Raw genomic sequence first — 17,898 nt, 5'->3', positions numbered from 1 at the left:
TCATTCACTTTTCAAACCTTCTATGCAGTTAAGAGTCAACTTCGGTTTGAAACCCTGCAGCAGTTAAAGGTATCACCCCACGAATCTGCGGTGGTACGGATTTCAGGTGGAGTATTCGTATACGGAATCGAAGATTATGGAGAGAAGGGTGATCCCGTCCATTTCTTCCTAATTGCCGTAAAAAACGGCCCGGAAGATACGGTTTCGAGCGTTTCGGCGCACTATTTTCTACGAGTTCGATTGGAGCGCGTCAGCCCTGTGCGGCGCCTCATCTTCCGGGCCGTTTTTTTCAGGAAGAAATGAACAGAATCATCCCCCTCTCCATAGTCTCTCATCCCGTATACGAATACTCCACCTGAAATCCGTACTACCCCTGATTCGTGGAGTGATGCCTTCAAGAGTCCGTATGTACGTTGGAAGGGTAAGATTAAGCATAAGAAAGGCAAGATATCCTATCCAAGATTTTCATCTAATTGTGCATGACTAGCTTTCGTTGTAACTGTTGCAAACTCAGTAAAATTTTAAATAACGTTCTAGACGAAGGCTAACTTTGCACAGCTACAGTTAGTTAGAAAAAGTAGGGCAGAAGTCCAATCATTGGGAATCACACTCTTGAGGAGATGCTCTAGGATCAGGCGAAAGTATTGAACAAGTGAGAAAGCTTTTCTTGGCGCTGTGACCGGGAAAATTCCAATTGTTCACAAACACACCGTGCAGAACGAGATGTTAGAAGCGCCATAAGAGGAAAACAATGGAAAGAACTAATGGAAAATAACCAGATTAAGACCGCACAATCCAATCCACGCGTTAGTACACGAAGAAATAATGATGGAAAGCCATAAAAAGCTGGAATAAAAGAGCTCTGAGGAGTTTTTCGCGTACTGTAAAGAGAGGTTTGTGCAGGACATCGCCCTACGCGTTTTCGTACTACAACTCATTCTACGCCTACTGTATGTAATGCTACTATAGCAGGGGTATTTTTGTTTCTTCGTGAGGAAACTGAACAAGTGCTATGAGCTGTTTTTTTTTTTTTTTTTTTTTTTAAAAATTTTTTAATTTTTTTTTAATTTCAAATAAGAGGAGAAAACGACCAAAATAGAATGAAAGTAGTAGGAATAGTATAAAAAGTAAATAAGTAAGTAATAATCATGATATATAATAACCAGCTTAGTCCTTGTGTGTGTGTGTGCGCGTGCGCGTGTGTGTGTGTGCGCGCGTGTGTGTGCGTGCGTGTGTATGTGTGTGTTTGTTTATTTGTTTGTTTGTTTGTCTGTGTGTCACGAAATTCGAAAAGAAAACCCATATAATTCGCGTGAGACTGTAAACTTTAGAGGTTGTTCAGTCGATCCAAATGACTAGCGTTTAAAAAAAATATAAAATATTTTTTTTTTTTTTTATAAAAAAAAAAATTTTAATAAAATATTTTTATTTTTTTAAAAACAACAAGAAATCTATACACACCTAAACTTCGACGCCATCTTACGCTCGCCCAAGTTTGGTAGCATGCCATACCTTAGAAAGGAAACGCAGGGGATAATTTTTGTTTTTTCGTGAGGAAACTGAACAAGTGCTATGAGCTGTCATAAAGGTAAATGGTTCAGCCGTTTCATAGCCGTAACCACTTGGCGCTTTGCTCTTCACCTTTATGTTTTTTTTTTTTTTTTTTTTTTTCCTCCTTTTTTTTTTTTTGTTTTTTTAAAAAATGGTTTTTTAATTTTTTTTAAATTTTTTTTGTGAGTTGGCTTGGAACGTTCTCTTTCAAAAATCACTAGGAAGTAGTCTTGAACGTTATTTTATGTTAAAACATCATTCTGTGATAACTAATGAGGAGAAAAAAAAAATTGACCAAATTAGAATGAAAGTTAGTAGGAAAACCCACCCCCTTAATTTATAGTATAAAGAAGAGAAGGAAAGCGTTCTTAAAAAAACACAAATCTAATTTTACAGAAAACACCACTACTATTAACTTTCATTGATCAGTAATAAGGAAAAAAAAGGACATTAACTGGTGGATTAATAAAATAACTAATAAACGCTAAAATAAATAACAATAGCACTACCGCTCGCTTTCCATGCTATATTAGGCTGACCTAGTCGAACTGGTTACTGGATGATCTTACAAACTCTTTTCAGTGTCCAGTAGATAGTATTTTGGTGTTCAAACTCTTCCTGCATAAAAATAATAGTGTGATACGCAACTGTGTTATAATTTTTATTCGTTCGTCACACCAAAATAAGGCAGATCATAGTCATCTCCAACAAAACATGCTTGTTGTTTTGCATCACAATTACTGAGAAATTTTAAAATTCGTCACTGAAATTTTACATTCAAAAATTCTTTTCACTCCTTTCCTTCCTCGATTGTTGTCTCTTCAGTTTTTTGTTTGTTTAATTCCGCTTGTTCGGCTGCCAACTCCTCCCATTTCTTAGCGTTGTACCTGAATATTGAACGTGTGCTAGGTTCGCTGGCAGGAAGCGATCCGTCGTAGTGACTCACTCGCACTGATCCCTCAGAAACGCTGCATCCGGAATCACTTTAGCGACTAGTTCATAACATGGCAGACAAATACCACGCATAAATCCTACCTGAAAAGAGATGTTTTTATTTGTTCTTGTTTTCTATTTATTTGTTCTTTTTATTTTTTTTTATTTGTTCTTTTTTTATTTATTTTTCCTTGTTTTTATTTGTGACCAGACGTGGCGTAACTCTCAGTTCTTTGAATGTTGGGGGATGGCAACGTCCCACAATTTTATCTCGACCACACCAAGAAAATGCTATAGGGGTGAAGCAGCACTTTTGTAAAAAAAAGCAAAATGGTCAATAAAAATGAATACGAGGCAAATACGATCTGTTTACACTGAGGTAAGCGCCTGAAAACCTATTTCCACTCGTCACCTCGAGTCGCTTGGAAGAGTTTGAGGGAAAGTGAATAGTTTGCTTTGTGAAATATTGGAAATACAATTCAGAAAAACAATTACAGTTTAGTTCAGTGTTAGTGATGCATGAAAAATTCCATCTGGGCATCTGTTTGGACAGTTGCAAATATTACGAATTCGTGACGCTTTTAGACGCGTAAGTGTGACTAAACGATGAGAGTGGTCGAGATTTTTTCCTCCTTCAAATGAAATTTCCAAGAACAATTTCCATCCCAAAATCTCAAAGAATGGTAAGATCTTGACATTGTTTGAAGATTACAATAGGTGTTAGTGGAAATGTTAGTAGTTGGAGCAAAGAGCAGAAAAAAATCACAATTTGGTCGTTAAAAAAAAACTGTGCTTCGCAATCCCGCAACTGTTTTACGTCTTTTTGAGATCTCTTCTTGTTCCATCCCCGTAGTCAGCACCGAAAGAGTCCTACCAGGTGAGCTCGACGCGCGTCACACAACGCACGTTCCGTCTCTGCTTGACGCACACCATGACTTGTCTCCTTCTCCTCTTTGCTTTTCTCCACACAAAAGCGACAGCGCGTATTCGGTCGAACACATTCGTCGGTGACGGTATGCCCTCACACATAAATTGTGTGGTCCGATATAGTCATAACTACTTGAAACTCCCTACAGTCGCGTAAGATGCTGCGCTCGAAGCGGCGCAGTGAAGCTGCCGGTTGAACCATTAGCAAAACCAGCTGAATTGCACCAACAGTTGCAAATAGGAGATCCTAACCGGTCGCTACACAATGGAAATTCTCCGAGCTTGAGGTCGTTTTTACCCAATTATACCTTGCTATTTTGACTACAAAAGATAGTACAACTAGTAAAAAAAACATCATTAACAAACTCAAGCTACTCCGATATGTTTGGTGTTCTCCTGTGAGACAGCAAGTTGTAACTGGGAAGATGTCCAGATAGCGTCTGTCTTCTCAGGATTTGAAGCATTGACACCCATTGTTACATGGAATATTGAAAGTTAACAATCTAGTTGGGGAGAGTGTAGCGCAGGCGGTTAGAGGTTCCGCTTCCCGCACGGTCGATCCGTGCTAGTGCTCGCCAAGCCTTTCATCCCTTCGGGGTCGATAAATTGTTACCAGATTTGTCTGGGAGGATAAAAACACTGACTTGACACATCGGTTAGCCACCGCAAGTCATTGTATAGGCCAGTTACACGTTCGTAAACCTCAAACGATTTTGAATTGAAGTGAACGTGGGGGCGCATCCCAAGCGGATTGATTAGCGTCAGACACTTTATCCTTTTTTGTCCTAACAATCCAGTTACAATTTCACTATTTTTAGAAAGTCACATTGCTTTCTAATAGTACTACGATAAAAATGAATGGATGATTTGATAGATCTTGCACACTATTCCAACCATTAAAGTGGTGCTAAGGAAATTCGAGTACTGCGCAAGCAACAAAAATGACAGAAGCGTAACCTGCATCTGGGGAAGTTCATGTGCCTTGTTACGATCCATCATTGCGATCGGTTCACGTCCGTTCTGTCGTTCAGCGTCACCCTGATTCGTAAGCAAATTGTACTCGATCCAAAAAAAAAAAACTAAAAACCCACCTGCTCGTAGAACTCCTCGAATATGACCTTCACGGTCTCCGTCTGAATGTACCATGGCTTAGCGGAAGCGATCAGGTCACAACCGGTCATTAAAATCGCTTGAGTCAGTCTCCTTCAATAAATAAAGTTAATTCTGAAGACTGTCGGATAAAAATCCTTGAAAAAGTGGCACTATTACCGGTGATGCTCGTCATGGATATCGTATTTGCCGCTGTCGAGGATTTTGTTAAGTTCTGCTTTGTTAGTGAAGAATAGCGCGAGATCGGTGGCGAGGATGCAGTGCTTGATGAGGGACAACGCTTGTTTATAGTCGGATGAGTTCATTGTTTTCAGGATATTATGACCATCCTGTAATTTGTTGTATCACCTGAGTATTTGCACTACACCTGGTATTGTTACTTTATTTTTATTATCCAACAATTGTCAGCTATTCCAATTTTTAATTTGCAACGAAAAAGAAGTTAGGAAACTAGAATTAATACTAGAGCAAGTTTGTTTTAAATAGATTCTTTAGATCTACCCTTTTTCAAGTTTTCCTTCATCTTTATCCCTTTTTAGCTCTCTTCTGGCTGTGTAAATGACGATTAACAAGGTGTTTTTCAAATAACACTTAAAGACTTCGTTTATTCTTTTTTAAATCATCGTAAAAAGATTCAAAATTAAAAAGTGCAACAAAAGACCGAAAGGGATTGAATATGAAACGGTACCAAGTAATACAGAAAGCTCTTCTTAACGGAATTTCCATGTGAGTTCCTGATTTAAACAAATTTGAAAATTTTCTGACATAACATAAAAACCAAGAGTCGAAAGTGAAAAATTTGGTAGATTTGCACTAAGTTCTGCAGAATAATTGTGATTGAAACGCACTTGTTGAAGGATGGTCACCGTTTGATTGAAGTGATGATGCTCCATTACAGATGTCGTATAAATACTAGCCAACGGTGTCATCATTGATTTCATGTAGGCGTTGTTTTTTCCACGATGATCCAAGTCATGACACAGACACGACACATACAGCGCTAGTGCCTTAACACAAACTTCCTAGATCTATAATCTCGCGACAAAATTTAACTAAAGTGAGGTTACCTCGTGAGTGTTGAAGATGTCACGAGATGTATGCATTAACAAAACAAACATGGCATGAGCTACGGACCATCCATGCGCCCAGTTATGATACGCCACTCGTCGATAGTTCTTCCTCACAGTGAGAACAAAACGAATCAAGTCGTCGCGATCATAACGGCTGCAATTAGTTCGTCGAGAAAAAATAGCTATAGCCAAAACTTGCGCTAAAAGCTAGGCGCTAAAACTAAGCTAAAATAGCTATTAATCTTTAGCGCAAAAATAACAGACAAATTAATGAAAAAAAAACAAATAAACAGCTCACAATTGCTCCTGGAATAATGTTTTGAACATAGCGATTGCGTACAGTGGCTTCTCCAGCTCCGACATACGCAAATAGTTGAATTCAAAGCTAAAGTGATCTTTAGAAGTACGACTAAATATCTCTAGATATTTCATTTTTCTGGAAGAGGCACGAGACATGTATGAATGGGGCCAAATATATTGAAGCAGTTAAGGATTTGACTGCGACAGAGCAGTGAGAAGAGAGAGTTGGTGTCAAGCAGAGAAAGAACGAGGGTTGGGGATGCGTCGCGGTCGGCTGGTTGAACGCCCTGTGTGCTTATCCATAGAAAGCGCGCACGGAATGCAAAACAAAGAGAAAAATGCAATGTAGGCCAGTTTCTAAGCAATAACTCACGTCTCAAGCTCTTCCACTCGGTCCCTGATCTCCATCTTTTGTAGCTTAGCCACCTCATCTTTATTACACACGCTATGATAAGCGAGAACTTCCAAAGCGACGCGATATTTCTAAACGTAACGTTTTTCAAAAAGTAGTCCCACACCGAAAACACGTACCTGTTCAGATCTTCTGATTTTATCGTAGAGTTTAGCGTGGTGCAGTGCTAATCCGCAATATACAGCGAACACCTCAAAACTGTCCTCGTCGGCTTTCGTGAATACACCTTCGTGTTTGTTCACCATTTGCACGACGCCAATTACACTGCAATTTTTATTCTTACTAAACAATTACACATTTTGATACATCGGCTCGCCCCCAGAAGTCACTGTAATACTCTACACTCCTTCATAACCCTCAAGCAATAATTCATCGAAGTCGAACACATAGACAAGTCCTGAAGGTGTCGATCAAACAATATTACTCATATTGCCCAATTACAAAGCGAAGTAAAGAAGACCACAGTCCGATTTTGGCGGTTTTTCTCCCCAAAATACAAGATTACAGGAGGATTAGATTTATGGAAAACAGAAAAGGACGTCATCTCGAAGCCAGTGGGGATTCCTATTGCACAATTAAATATGCGCTTTTTACATTTCTAAATGTTGTTTCACACAGAGAGAGCTATTGTGAGAGTCTGATGGTAATCCACTTGGATCTCTACTGTTATTTATTGTTCAGAGCGTCCCGTCTTCAGTACCCGTGTAAAAGCAGAAGATCCTTTCTTCTTAATTACTTTACGCATCCTCCAATTCTTGTTGCAATTTATTCCAACTAATCGAAGGCAGCATACCGTGGATCTGACGTGGTGAGGAAATCCGCGGAAAAAGCTAGGAATGGAGCTGTAGACCGCCTTTGTGCGCCCGCCGCAACCATATGCGAGCGGTCGAAGATTGATGAGGTCTCCTCACCTCATTAATCTTCGATCTGTTCAAGTGAAACCAAAAAGTAAGCTAATTAGGCGTTCGGAGCGTGTACATGGAGGAGCGGTCTAACGTACCTCGTGGAACTGAAACGCTTCCGACCTCGTTTTTTAGGATGATTGGGGAGAGATGAGCGCAACAACCCCTGATCCCCCAATCTACAACCCCATCTCTAGCTTTTCCAGTGAATTCCCTCACTACTTCAGATTCGTGGTATCCTGCCTTTAAAGGATGTTAAAAAAAATGGTTTTTATTTTTGCTTCCGTTGAATCTTGCTTAGCTACGCAACACAGAACATCTCGACGTGAGCAGTTATTTTAATTTTAATAGTTGTTCTGAGTTCTGAATAAATTCTTAGTTTTTTTTTTCCTCTCGACTTCTTTGGATGTTTGGCGGTGCTATAGTGTTTTCCTATAGTGTATTAGATATAAAATACTTTTTTAGTTCGAGATGAAGTACAGTCACTGCTTTCATTAGCCATTAGTTTGAATTCGTGTGCGGAAGAAATTCAAAATGAAAAGAGTCGGGAGAAATCCCTGCAAAAAAACCATATATGCTAATGTACGTTTTGTAAACGTAAAAATTCTTTTCTTCTTCGTTTTTTAAGCTTTTGAGATTGAGCAGCGCTGTGCACAAATGTGACATTCAGCTGTCCTTCACCGTTAATGCGAATTTCATTTGAGAGCAGAGTTTGAAAAAGGTTATTCCTTTCATTCTCTAGAGTAGTGGATGGGATTGTGAACTTAATTCGTAAGTTTCACGGCAAAAACAAAAAATGCCGCTTGGACATTCAACAAAGAGATCGCATGCGCTAAGGTTGATCAATTTATCCGACGTACGAAATAACTACGCCATTTTGAAGACATTCGAATAGACAATAGCGAATTGCTCCAGTCATTGTCTGTTGTTGGGTGCGTTCAGTTAAAGGATCGGAAGCACCTACTTGCCACGAATGAATATCGGCATACAAAGAATAGTTTTTGTAGTGTATCCAGTCTTTGAGTCCACTTCAGGATTAAACCTGCTATCCTCGTAGGCATCCTCTATATTGAGTCCCTCGCCAGTTGAAGCCACGTGCCCTGCTATTCCTCGATTCATGCTGAACCTGAAACGGAGGCCGTAAAGCAGTTATGGACAGAACATCGTTAAAAAAACTAAATTCGAAGAGTTTATAAAATGAGTTTAAAAATAGAGACGTAGAAATTTACAATAATTTCATTTGAAGAAAGCATTGGGGCACTTTCTCCAATAACAGAGTTTCGGACATAGCTTTTAGGAATCATAGTAAAAATGCAAAACTCCCACCCCATTTCCCCCGACCCGCTCACAGCTCACAGATCAAAAAGTGAAACGGATAAGGAGCTCTCATTGTGCTCAATTTATATGACGGACTGACTATTTGCACGTGTACTGTATGAGTTTTTGTTCCACTACTGGCTGTAAAGAGTGGTCTCGTCGGGCAAACGGAGCTCTCTGAGTGTTCCTTATCAATGCAATTAATGGATTTGTTAAGGTATTTTGCGATTTCCTTGTTTTTTTTAGCTGCAAACTGTACTGAACCATATCCATAATACTACATTGTACTATTCGATATAAGCGGTGTCGAAAATTCTTCCGAGTTTCGTCTTCATAAAGAGGATTGCATTACTTTTCAGTCACTTCAACAAATGCTTGCTAACCGAATTTCCTTATGTCCTTCCTTGTTAATCTTCTCCAGTTCCTCGCTTCCTTTACCAATGTCGAATATTCTGGCGTAGAGCTCATGATTTTTGTTGTCAACAAGAAACAACGATGCTCTGTCCGCATCGACCAGTTTTGCAGCGAAGTTCTTCAAAAATTTCACTATCACAGTGAGACTTGTGCTCAATTCGGGTTTCAGATAGTAAATTAGACTTACCATAACCTTGATTATCACCGTGTCCATGGAGACGATATCCTGGAAGATACTTTTCGCGACGTCAAGGAGAAACTGGTTAAGACGTCGTTGTCGAGCAAAAATTTCCGAGCTGCTACCTGTTCGCTCAAGTTGAGCAGCTACCTGAATAGAAATTTTGTGGTGCCACAGAACCAGGTAAATCCACAGAGGACTTGCTTTACCTGCGCATAGTGCAGTGAAGCTGCAGCCCACGTACAAATCACATTGATGATTTGTCGGTCCCGTTCTGAGACAGGCGTATTGAAGTGGATTTCTCCTTAAAAAAAAACGTAATTCAACTTCTAAAAGGTGGAAAACTCAAGCGTCATACACTGAATTGTTAGGGTCGGAAATACAAGGATTGTGGGAGATTCCAACAAAATATGCATGTATACAAACAAAATTCATATATTTCTGCGTGAGGCCTTATTGGACCGTTGAACAATAAGCCTATTCTTTTTTTATTGTAAAGATTAGGTGTCGATATTCTCGAAAATTTTGACGTTACTGTATTCACTGACAGTTCAGACAACAAAGAAAAAAAGGAGTTGTAGACGTGGCGTAGAAGGAAGCTTTTTTTTAAAGAAAAGAGGAGATTTTTGGCTAATTAGACAATGAAAAAATCGTTAGAAACAGAACCTTTAGCGCATATTTTTGACTAATTCTGAAGATATTCTTCGGGCCATTGTAAGATAAATGATAGCATTCAAGGTAATCTGAAGTGCTTTTTAAAAATTAGAAACGCTAAAGAAGCACCAATATTTCCTTCGTCGATATCGATCAACTTCTGTAGATGCATAGGATTTCTACGAGCGCGTTTCACCTGAACCATTCGAAATTTTTGGTTACTTGAATCAAATGAGTAAAAAATAACAAAGTTTCAAAGGTGCATTTACTTTACGACATTTAATTTGTGGCTTCTCGCCCATTTCCTTGTAGACAAGAAAAACGCCCTCCTCGTTCTGGACAAATAATTCGCAGAGGTCGGTGTTGGCGATTTGAGCACAACATTGCGCCAATTCATATAGAATCCGGACCTTTAAAATAGAAAAGTAATAGTAAAGGTAAGAATTTAGTCAGTGCTCATAAGTATATCCCGTGTTATGTACCGGAGGCAAAGCCGTTTTTTTCTCGGATCTGTTTAGCCCTAACACAAGCCAACAGTACCTGATCGTCTCCGTGGTCCAGGATAATACGGCGTCTGGACTCGAGATCTTCTGACTGAAAACGGAAAACATCTTGTAGAGTTATACATATTAGATATACTATTCTATTCGCGCTTATCCTTGCCATTTAAGCAACTTTACTGTGAAAACTGAAAATTGAGGAATATCATGCAGCAAAGTTTTCTTTTTTTCAAAAGGGATCAACTCCATTTGCACCCACATGAGCCCGCTTTAATTAATTGGTGCGTTAGTTTTGGAAGATCTCGTAGTTTTTGATTATAATGAATTAGAAACAGAGATATACTTATTTCCGGTAGTATAAGATTTTATTTCATGCTTTAAAGTGACTTACTTGACTTAATCGGCGGATAGGTATTAACGGCCTAACGTGGCTACCCGCAACTTTGCCCTCAAACAACTCGGCCCTTCCCTTGCGGGTGCATCGCCCTCAAACATATCCGAGCCCATATTATTCGATCTTTAGTTTACATCTCAACTGAACTGCCTGCCAACCTCAAGTGTCCTGAGGTCTTTCTTAACCACTTCCATCCAGAACTTCTACTACGACCGGGAGGCCTTCCCCAGCTTAAGTCTTTAGGACAATTTGATCAGATGATCTCCTCACCGAAGACGGTTTTTTTCTGACCACTTCAGAATGCTGGGCAAGATGCTGATTTTCTTCCAAGTGTCATCCGCCGATACACCATATCCACTTCCACATAAAGTTCTTCGTTATGGCACACCATCGGCCAAAAGTAGCCTAACAGTCATTTAAACAGCTTTCTTCATTCACTCAAGCTTTACTGTCATCACCGACGGAGATCCCTAAGTCTCCGATCCGTCAATCATGATAGGGCGAACTGCAGATAGGTAGACTCGCAGCTTTACTTCGTCGGCAATAGAGGTCGATCAGAGGGACTTGTGAATGAATTGAATGTCGAAATGGCTTCAACGCATCTTTGCTGAATATCTCCTTCGTAGATGTTATGGTATAGAGCCCATATAAAATAATTCATCCAACAGTTCATTAGGTTGTCCGTCCACCCTGATTCTTCTTGAGGGTCTCCATTAGACCAACATGCATTTATCAGGGTGGAGTCGCAGTCCGTAGGCTACAGCTCATTTTGATACAATCTAACAACATGTTGTAACTTTGCGCTTCCAGAGGTGAATATTACATCGTCTGCGTATTCGAGATCCACAAAGGGGCGTGCAGAAGGTGCTAAAGTGACGTCAGCATGACACTGATCAACTATTCTTTGCATTATGTCAAAGATAAACAGAACTAATCCCGTCACGGTTTCTTGTCTCACTCCAGTTTGCATTCCGAGTGCTGTAGTGCATCCAACTGGTGTTAAAAACGTAACAGTTGTTTTTCTATTCATATTTACTAGGCTTACGAAATTTCCTGGGACTCCAACCGCGTGAAGGGCGTTAATAGGACGGGAGGAGAAGCAGAAGCTGTTTCGTAGTCTAGAAAAGCCAGCTGTATGGGCTTCGAATGCCGCTGCCACACTTCAATCACTCTCCTCGCAATATACAGCTGATCAGTCGTCGGTGGATCACGGCTAAGCAGGGTTGTTCACGGGTAGTTTCTTCGCGATGTTTCATTATTCGACCCATAATGATCCTCGCCAAAAACTTGTACATTATATGCAGCATATATATTCTCGGGAATTCCCTGGGCATTACCGAGACCTGGGTTACCTGGTTAGTTTCTTGTAGCGAGGAATTATGAATGGATAAGAATTATGAGTCAGATCTCATTTCGCCATATTAAACAGATGATTTGCGTCATCTCACGAATCCCAGAAGGAAAGAGATCTCAGCACTTTGTGCGCTTGTTCCAGATTTTCCATCCTTCATTTGTTAGGTAGATAGATACATGATGAGAACTCCGTTTAATTTTTTCGGATTTTTTTTTGGTTTTTCGCTGATTATTGTATAGTTGGTCGTTGGGCGTGCACGAGTTCAGGGACAAACGGTGCTTCCTGGGATCAGGATTGTTAAAATGTTTCGTCCAGACGGACAGGGTTACCTCCCCGACACCGACTGGCTGTGTTCAACACAGGCGAACACCTCTTCATTGTGCCGCTATACTGCCTTAGCAAAGTATAGGTTTTTCTCGGGTTCTTGTTCTCTCACTCCTTTTCAAACACCTCCACTTTTCACATCCACTCGCTCTCAACATCACGTTTTAGCTGACGGTGCAAAGTCGTTCTCAGACGTCTTTTCTGGGTGAAGTCAAAAGAAGTGCAGGGTAAACACACAGACAACAAACATTGTACGTAGATCTTGTGTCCGCAGATGCAAAGGCGAACTTCTTTGCAATATTAAAGTCGGTAGCGTTTTCGTTGCAGCGTCGTGTATGCTTTTATTGGAAGAGTCAGCGGCGTCCGCTCTTTTCTTGGTTCGTCATCCAATATTGATCGAGACTCGTTGGCGAAACTTTTTTCTGTATTCATCGTCGTTGAGAGCAGCCAAGTCGACTTTCAGTTAGTGCTGCTTGCTGCTGAACTCCGAGACTACTTCTCCCGCATCATCAAGCTGAGAAGAAATAGGCGGTTGGAATGCGATGCCCCAGAGAGGTGAAGACTTTCGGATTTCCGACAAAAGGACTTTCTTGTCAAGACGTAATCTACCTAAGGATTAAGAGTCGTGGTCTTTCTGCCGAGGTATCTGGCGTTAAATGTTTGTCCAAGCTGCTGGTGTCGTTGATACTTATTGAACCTGGATGCAGATGAGGTTCGTCCGCTCGCAAAGGTATATCAGATGAATTCCTTTGTCCGATGCTTCCCCGTGGGATGGAACCATTTTCCAAGCACATCGGATCTTTGTTCAAGATCCATCTATACATCCGCATCAATTCACAGTTTTACAATGGTCCGCTGTTTTGGTATCTGGTGTATCAACGTATTGGTTTCATTGTAAAACGCGTCGTTGTTGTAGTCCTCAGCGGTTTCCTTAGGTGTATAAGCACTTAAGATCCAGAGTTTGAGTTACAAAGGTGCATCTTGACGACTTTGATCCAAACTACTCGACCAGGTTGTTATAATCATCCCTAACAGCTATTGCGCAGCCTCCTACCTTCCTTTTATCAGTTGCATGCTGCATCGCCGTGGTAGATGGTGTAATTGTCGATGAGAGAGCGATCCCACATGCGTGTTTCTTGCAATGCAACAAACGGTACATGCAGATATCGCAGAAGTCTGGATGGAGCGGCTTGATGGAGTTCACTTGACAGCGACCGGCAGCTGCAGTAATACGAAACGGATGTGTCTTACCAATTATTCATTGTTTCCCTCGAACCGAGATTCGATGTCTCAAGGTACGGGCTCTGGCATGGTACTGGACGATAGCACCTTTTTGCAATATATGAAGCTCCTTCACTTTGCATGTGCAAAGTAAAACAGTGCGGGTTATATAGCTAGTGAGATTCCACTGTTTTTTTACAGTAATTTTTATAATATAATTTTTCTCGGCTAATATAACAACACGGTAGCATTCATTAATGTAATATCTCTCTTATGAAATGGATCGTAAGTAGAGTCGCACGATGGGAGCTGGATTTACTTATTTTCGTCGTGTGCTGTTGTTTACAGACAACGTTGATAGCAAATACCAAAACTCGCGACAAAAATTATAAACAAATTAATTAAACAAATGTGTAAATACATAGATAAGCACATGTTTTGAAATAATTCAGATATCGTCAAATGGAGTAGTCAATTGATCACGAAATTGTCAAAATGAACTCGCTCCTGGTGCATGTTGAAATGAAACTCTTGTAGAATTTCACAATTGTTGTTCGTTTCTCAGCTAATTTCCAACTTTGTTTTTTCGAAACACAGGAAATTTCCATTTAATTGAACTGGCAGCAACGCTGAAAGGATAGTGGGCTCGTGTCTCATCACCGCGCTTTACTCGGGCATGTATAAAAATAGAAGTTTGATAAGTGGTTAGTGGAGATCGGTTTGTCGGATTTTTTACAGAATCATTCTAAGCGACCATTAAGGGTTGATACTATGTGTTCTTATAATAATTAGCAAGAAAGGATTGGGTATATGAGAGAATTTGGACACACTATAATCCTTCATCGGCGTTAAATGAAAATAAAACAAGTTGTGACTCAAAGGAAAAATAAGAGAGAATGTATGTTGAACAACAGAGATAGAGATCGGGCGTAGTTTATTTAGTAAGAGGTCCGACTGGTCGATCAATAAGTGGTTCGAAACCGCTCTAGTGCCAACCAGCCACTTCATCTCTCCAAAACAATGGTAACAGACTCTGAGGGGGTAAAGACGCTGACCTGCTGCATCGATAGCCCCTCCAACTCATTGCATGAGCTATGGTGGAGTCTCTGCGACGTGAAGTACTGTGTAGTTGCGTAAGTGGCTGCGCATGAAGCCGTGCGGTGGAGCGGTTAGGATTGATGGACCATTTCTCCCACTGTTCATTGCTAGTGTTCCCGATGGTCCCACTTCGATTCCAACCGCCCTCTCCACCGCGCTGCCTCGAGCGCAACCGCTTACGCAACTGCACCTTGCCTTTGATTGTCGTTTTGAGCCGACTACGGACACGCGTTCATAAAACCCCAACGGCTTCCAGTTGTAGTCAAACACGTGACGCATCCGGTCGACAGAAAGGGTTTAGTCCATGGCCTAAATGTGGCTATAGCTTGTGAATTAATAGATATTAGCTAATAAAAGGCTCACTAAGAATTATTAAGCACGAGATGATTCGGTTGAGCTTAACAGAATATTACAATAAATCAATACTATAATATAATTAATACTATTATCGTACTGAAGATTAAAATTTTAAAGATTTAATGAATTAAAGTGAAAGTAACTAGAGAAAAGAAAGAAAAAATGTATCTGCATTTTTGCATTGGCAACATTCTCTTGTTATGCAGTTTTTAGTTTTTTTTTTCCGAGAAAAAAAAACTATGAACTGCATAACAGTAGAGTGTTATCAATGCAAGAAAGACATCTTGTCTTCAGAAACGAGATATGGATATCAGAAAGGATGATTTTTCATGCGAGTATTAGTTTAAGGAGAGTAAAAATTTACTATAAAAAAATTCTGCGAGTAGACGGTTAATTTACAAAGATGGTTGGTTATCAATTGAGAGTACCAGTGAATGATTAAAGAATTAATAAAATGCACTAAGGATGTGGTCAAGTCAACTTGGTTCAACTGTGTAAAACAAAAGAAGAAGCAAAAGAAAGTGGGTGTGATGTGTGTGTGACAGAGGAAGAACAGAAAGACAGAGCAAGCGTTGCGGCGGACGCGTCGCGCTCACCAGGTGGAACCCACCGAATGTCGGCCAGAGGTTCTTAGATCAGATGATCATTGTGTTTTGGTTACTTATTAGAAAAACGAGATTGAATGTCCTTGATGTGAGACTCTCTCGATATGTGCTCAGTCAAGGTTTTATTAATCATTATGAATTTTTCAATTTTGCAATGATTTTTTTTTTTGCTTTATCTGCCTGAGTTATCTATTTGTCATATATTCTACAGTAAAAAGCATAATTTACATCGACTATATCCGCGCGCCATCACCCCTATACCATCTGGATAGGATAGAGAGGTGTTTTTCTTTGTGGTATTTATCCACTTTTCCGCATCGGCTTTACCCCAAGAAGCCTCTCAATCCCTGTTTCCTAGGGATTCATCAGCGCTATATTCAGTGGGGATCTCGTGTCCGTTTGTGCGAGTATTTTGTTATAAATGGAGCATGAAGTATTTTATGAAATGTATTAAGAGACAGATGCTCCACTCACCCCCCACGCTCCATTAAAAATTCTTCTTGCATCTCTTCGTAAGTGATTCCAGTTATTACGTCGATGCATCCATTTTTGGAACGTGTCAGACGAGATGTTAGGACCAGTGACGTAGTTCTCGAGCACTGATGGATTATCCCTGAGATATTGCACAACGCGCTCCTCTGTCATATCCACCATTCTCTGATCAGGACTCTGAATAGCAATTTCAACTTCAGATTGAGCGCTGGAACACTTTTATCCGTGTAGTTGGCATGAATATCTCCCTACTTTCTGAAATAAAATGCGTTCTGTGAGGTTTCAATAAAAGAGGTTTTCTTGTGTCTTGGTCGAGACAGCACCGAGTAAACGGCAATTATCACGACAGAGACAAATTCACAGAAACACACGAGAGAGGAGTTCCCAGCCAGAAGTATATCTCAAATCAGTAATAAAAATGGTTAGATAGTCAAAGTTCGGAAATTTCTCAATCCCCAAGGAAACAGACCGGGCGACTTGTAAGAAATGCACAGACAGTGATATGGAGAAGATTAACTACTTCAAAGGCAAAATATCACGAAATTTACGATGTTAAGGTCTTTGTAGGACGATATGGAGCCAGTGTTGTAGATTACGAGTATGGGCGTGGCCACGCCTAATTTCCCCTAGAGGATAAAGAGTGAAGTGTTTGCCGTTAATCAGTCCGCTGGGGACGTGCAAACGCATTCAACACAATTCAGAATCGTTCGACGTTATGCGCCCGTGTGCAGCTTCACAATGACTAGCGGGGGGCGGCAGATGTTTCAAGTCATTGTTTTTATTCTCCCAAACTTGTCTGGTGCCAAGTTATCGACCCCAGAGGGATGAAGCCTTGATTTGCACTGAAGCGATTTTAAACCACCGATCGATCGTGCAGTCACAGCGAAACCTCTTACCGACTGCGCTATACCCGCATCGATTTTCTTTAATCGTCCTGAAAAACTGCGCGGCAACCACCTCAACTCCTACGAGATACATTAGAAATCGCCACCTTTGCACACGTTCCGGTACCCTCACTAACCTCTTCGTTGGGTTTACTTGAACAGTTTGCTGAGGAGACCTCATTGATTTTCGACTACGCGCTCGTGGATGCGGCGCGTGTACGAGAGTGTGTTCTATCGTGTCTTGCAGGAACCGAAGCCGTTTCCTTTGCTATTTTTACAGGACCATTTTGGGAGGAACTGGGAGTGGCCATGCTCATACTCGTAGTGAAAAACTCAAACTCTATATTGTCGCCACAAACCACAACATCGTCATTTTCATGATATGCTGCCTTCAACGTCGAAAAATAAAGAAGTAAATTTTGTTTTTCTCCCTATTTTGGCTCATTCTGGCACCCATAGTAAAAGTACTCCAGTTAGAAAGGCTAATTATGAAATTACCAACGACGGACGACGATAAGAAGAGAAGCGGTTGGACGATGCAGAGTGAGCCTAGAAGGAGAGGATTTAGGGAGATATACAGACAATCTTGGGAAATCCCTAAGAGAAAGTAGGAAACTACAATCACCTCTTTTTGTCTCCGTATAGGTGGGAACATTCGCCAACGAACACTTGGATCAGGCGTTGATGGAAGTTTGAGCCAGCCACTATTGACTAGACAATCCTAAGAGGTAGTCGTCCATACGGCTTCAAAAGCATATAATTGGGCTTCTTCCTCTGGAAAATTGCAAGTCATGCGCTACGCTACTCCCTTTGATAATCAGATATCTTCTACCATTAATCGCTCAAAGGATGAAAAAATTAAGAATTGACAAAAGAGAAACGAAAGGCATCAGCTTTCTCC

The 17,898-nt window shown here is 40.6% G+C and overlaps 1 protein-coding gene across 1 annotated transcript; it reads right to left on the bottom strand.

Annotated features, from left to right (window-relative positions):
- Window positions 1-2,341: 2,341 nt before the first annotated feature.
- Window positions 2,342-17,652, bottom strand: RB195_006607 (uncharacterized protein; the record flags this gene model as incomplete). The annotated part of the gene is made up of 20 exons (XM_064179788.1): window positions 2,342-2,438; window positions 2,498-2,586; window positions 4,369-4,449; window positions 4,503-4,614; window positions 4,681-4,850; window positions 5,370-5,528; window positions 5,589-5,745; window positions 5,890-5,976; window positions 6,265-6,374; window positions 6,423-6,567; window positions 8,170-8,331; window positions 8,906-9,054; window positions 9,124-9,264; window positions 9,324-9,418; window positions 9,898-9,964; window positions 10,038-10,178; window positions 10,309-10,362; window positions 16,096-16,290; window positions 17,496-17,546; window positions 17,623-17,652. The coding sequence occupies 20 exons, from the start codon at window positions 17,650-17,652 to the stop codon at window positions 2,342-2,344; spliced, it is 2,292 nt and encodes a 763-aa protein (XP_064036718.1).
- Between the last annotated feature and the right edge of the window lie 246 nt (window positions 17,653-17,898).

This window comes from Necator americanus, chromosome I, assembly GCF_031761385.1.
Source record: "Necator americanus strain Aroian chromosome I, whole genome shotgun sequence".
Classification (NCBI taxonomy): Eukaryota; Metazoa; Nematoda; class Chromadorea; order Rhabditida; family Ancylostomatidae; genus Necator; species Necator americanus.
Note: the sequence above shows the minus strand (reverse complement) of the source record. Positions and strands in the feature narration are given on the sequence as shown.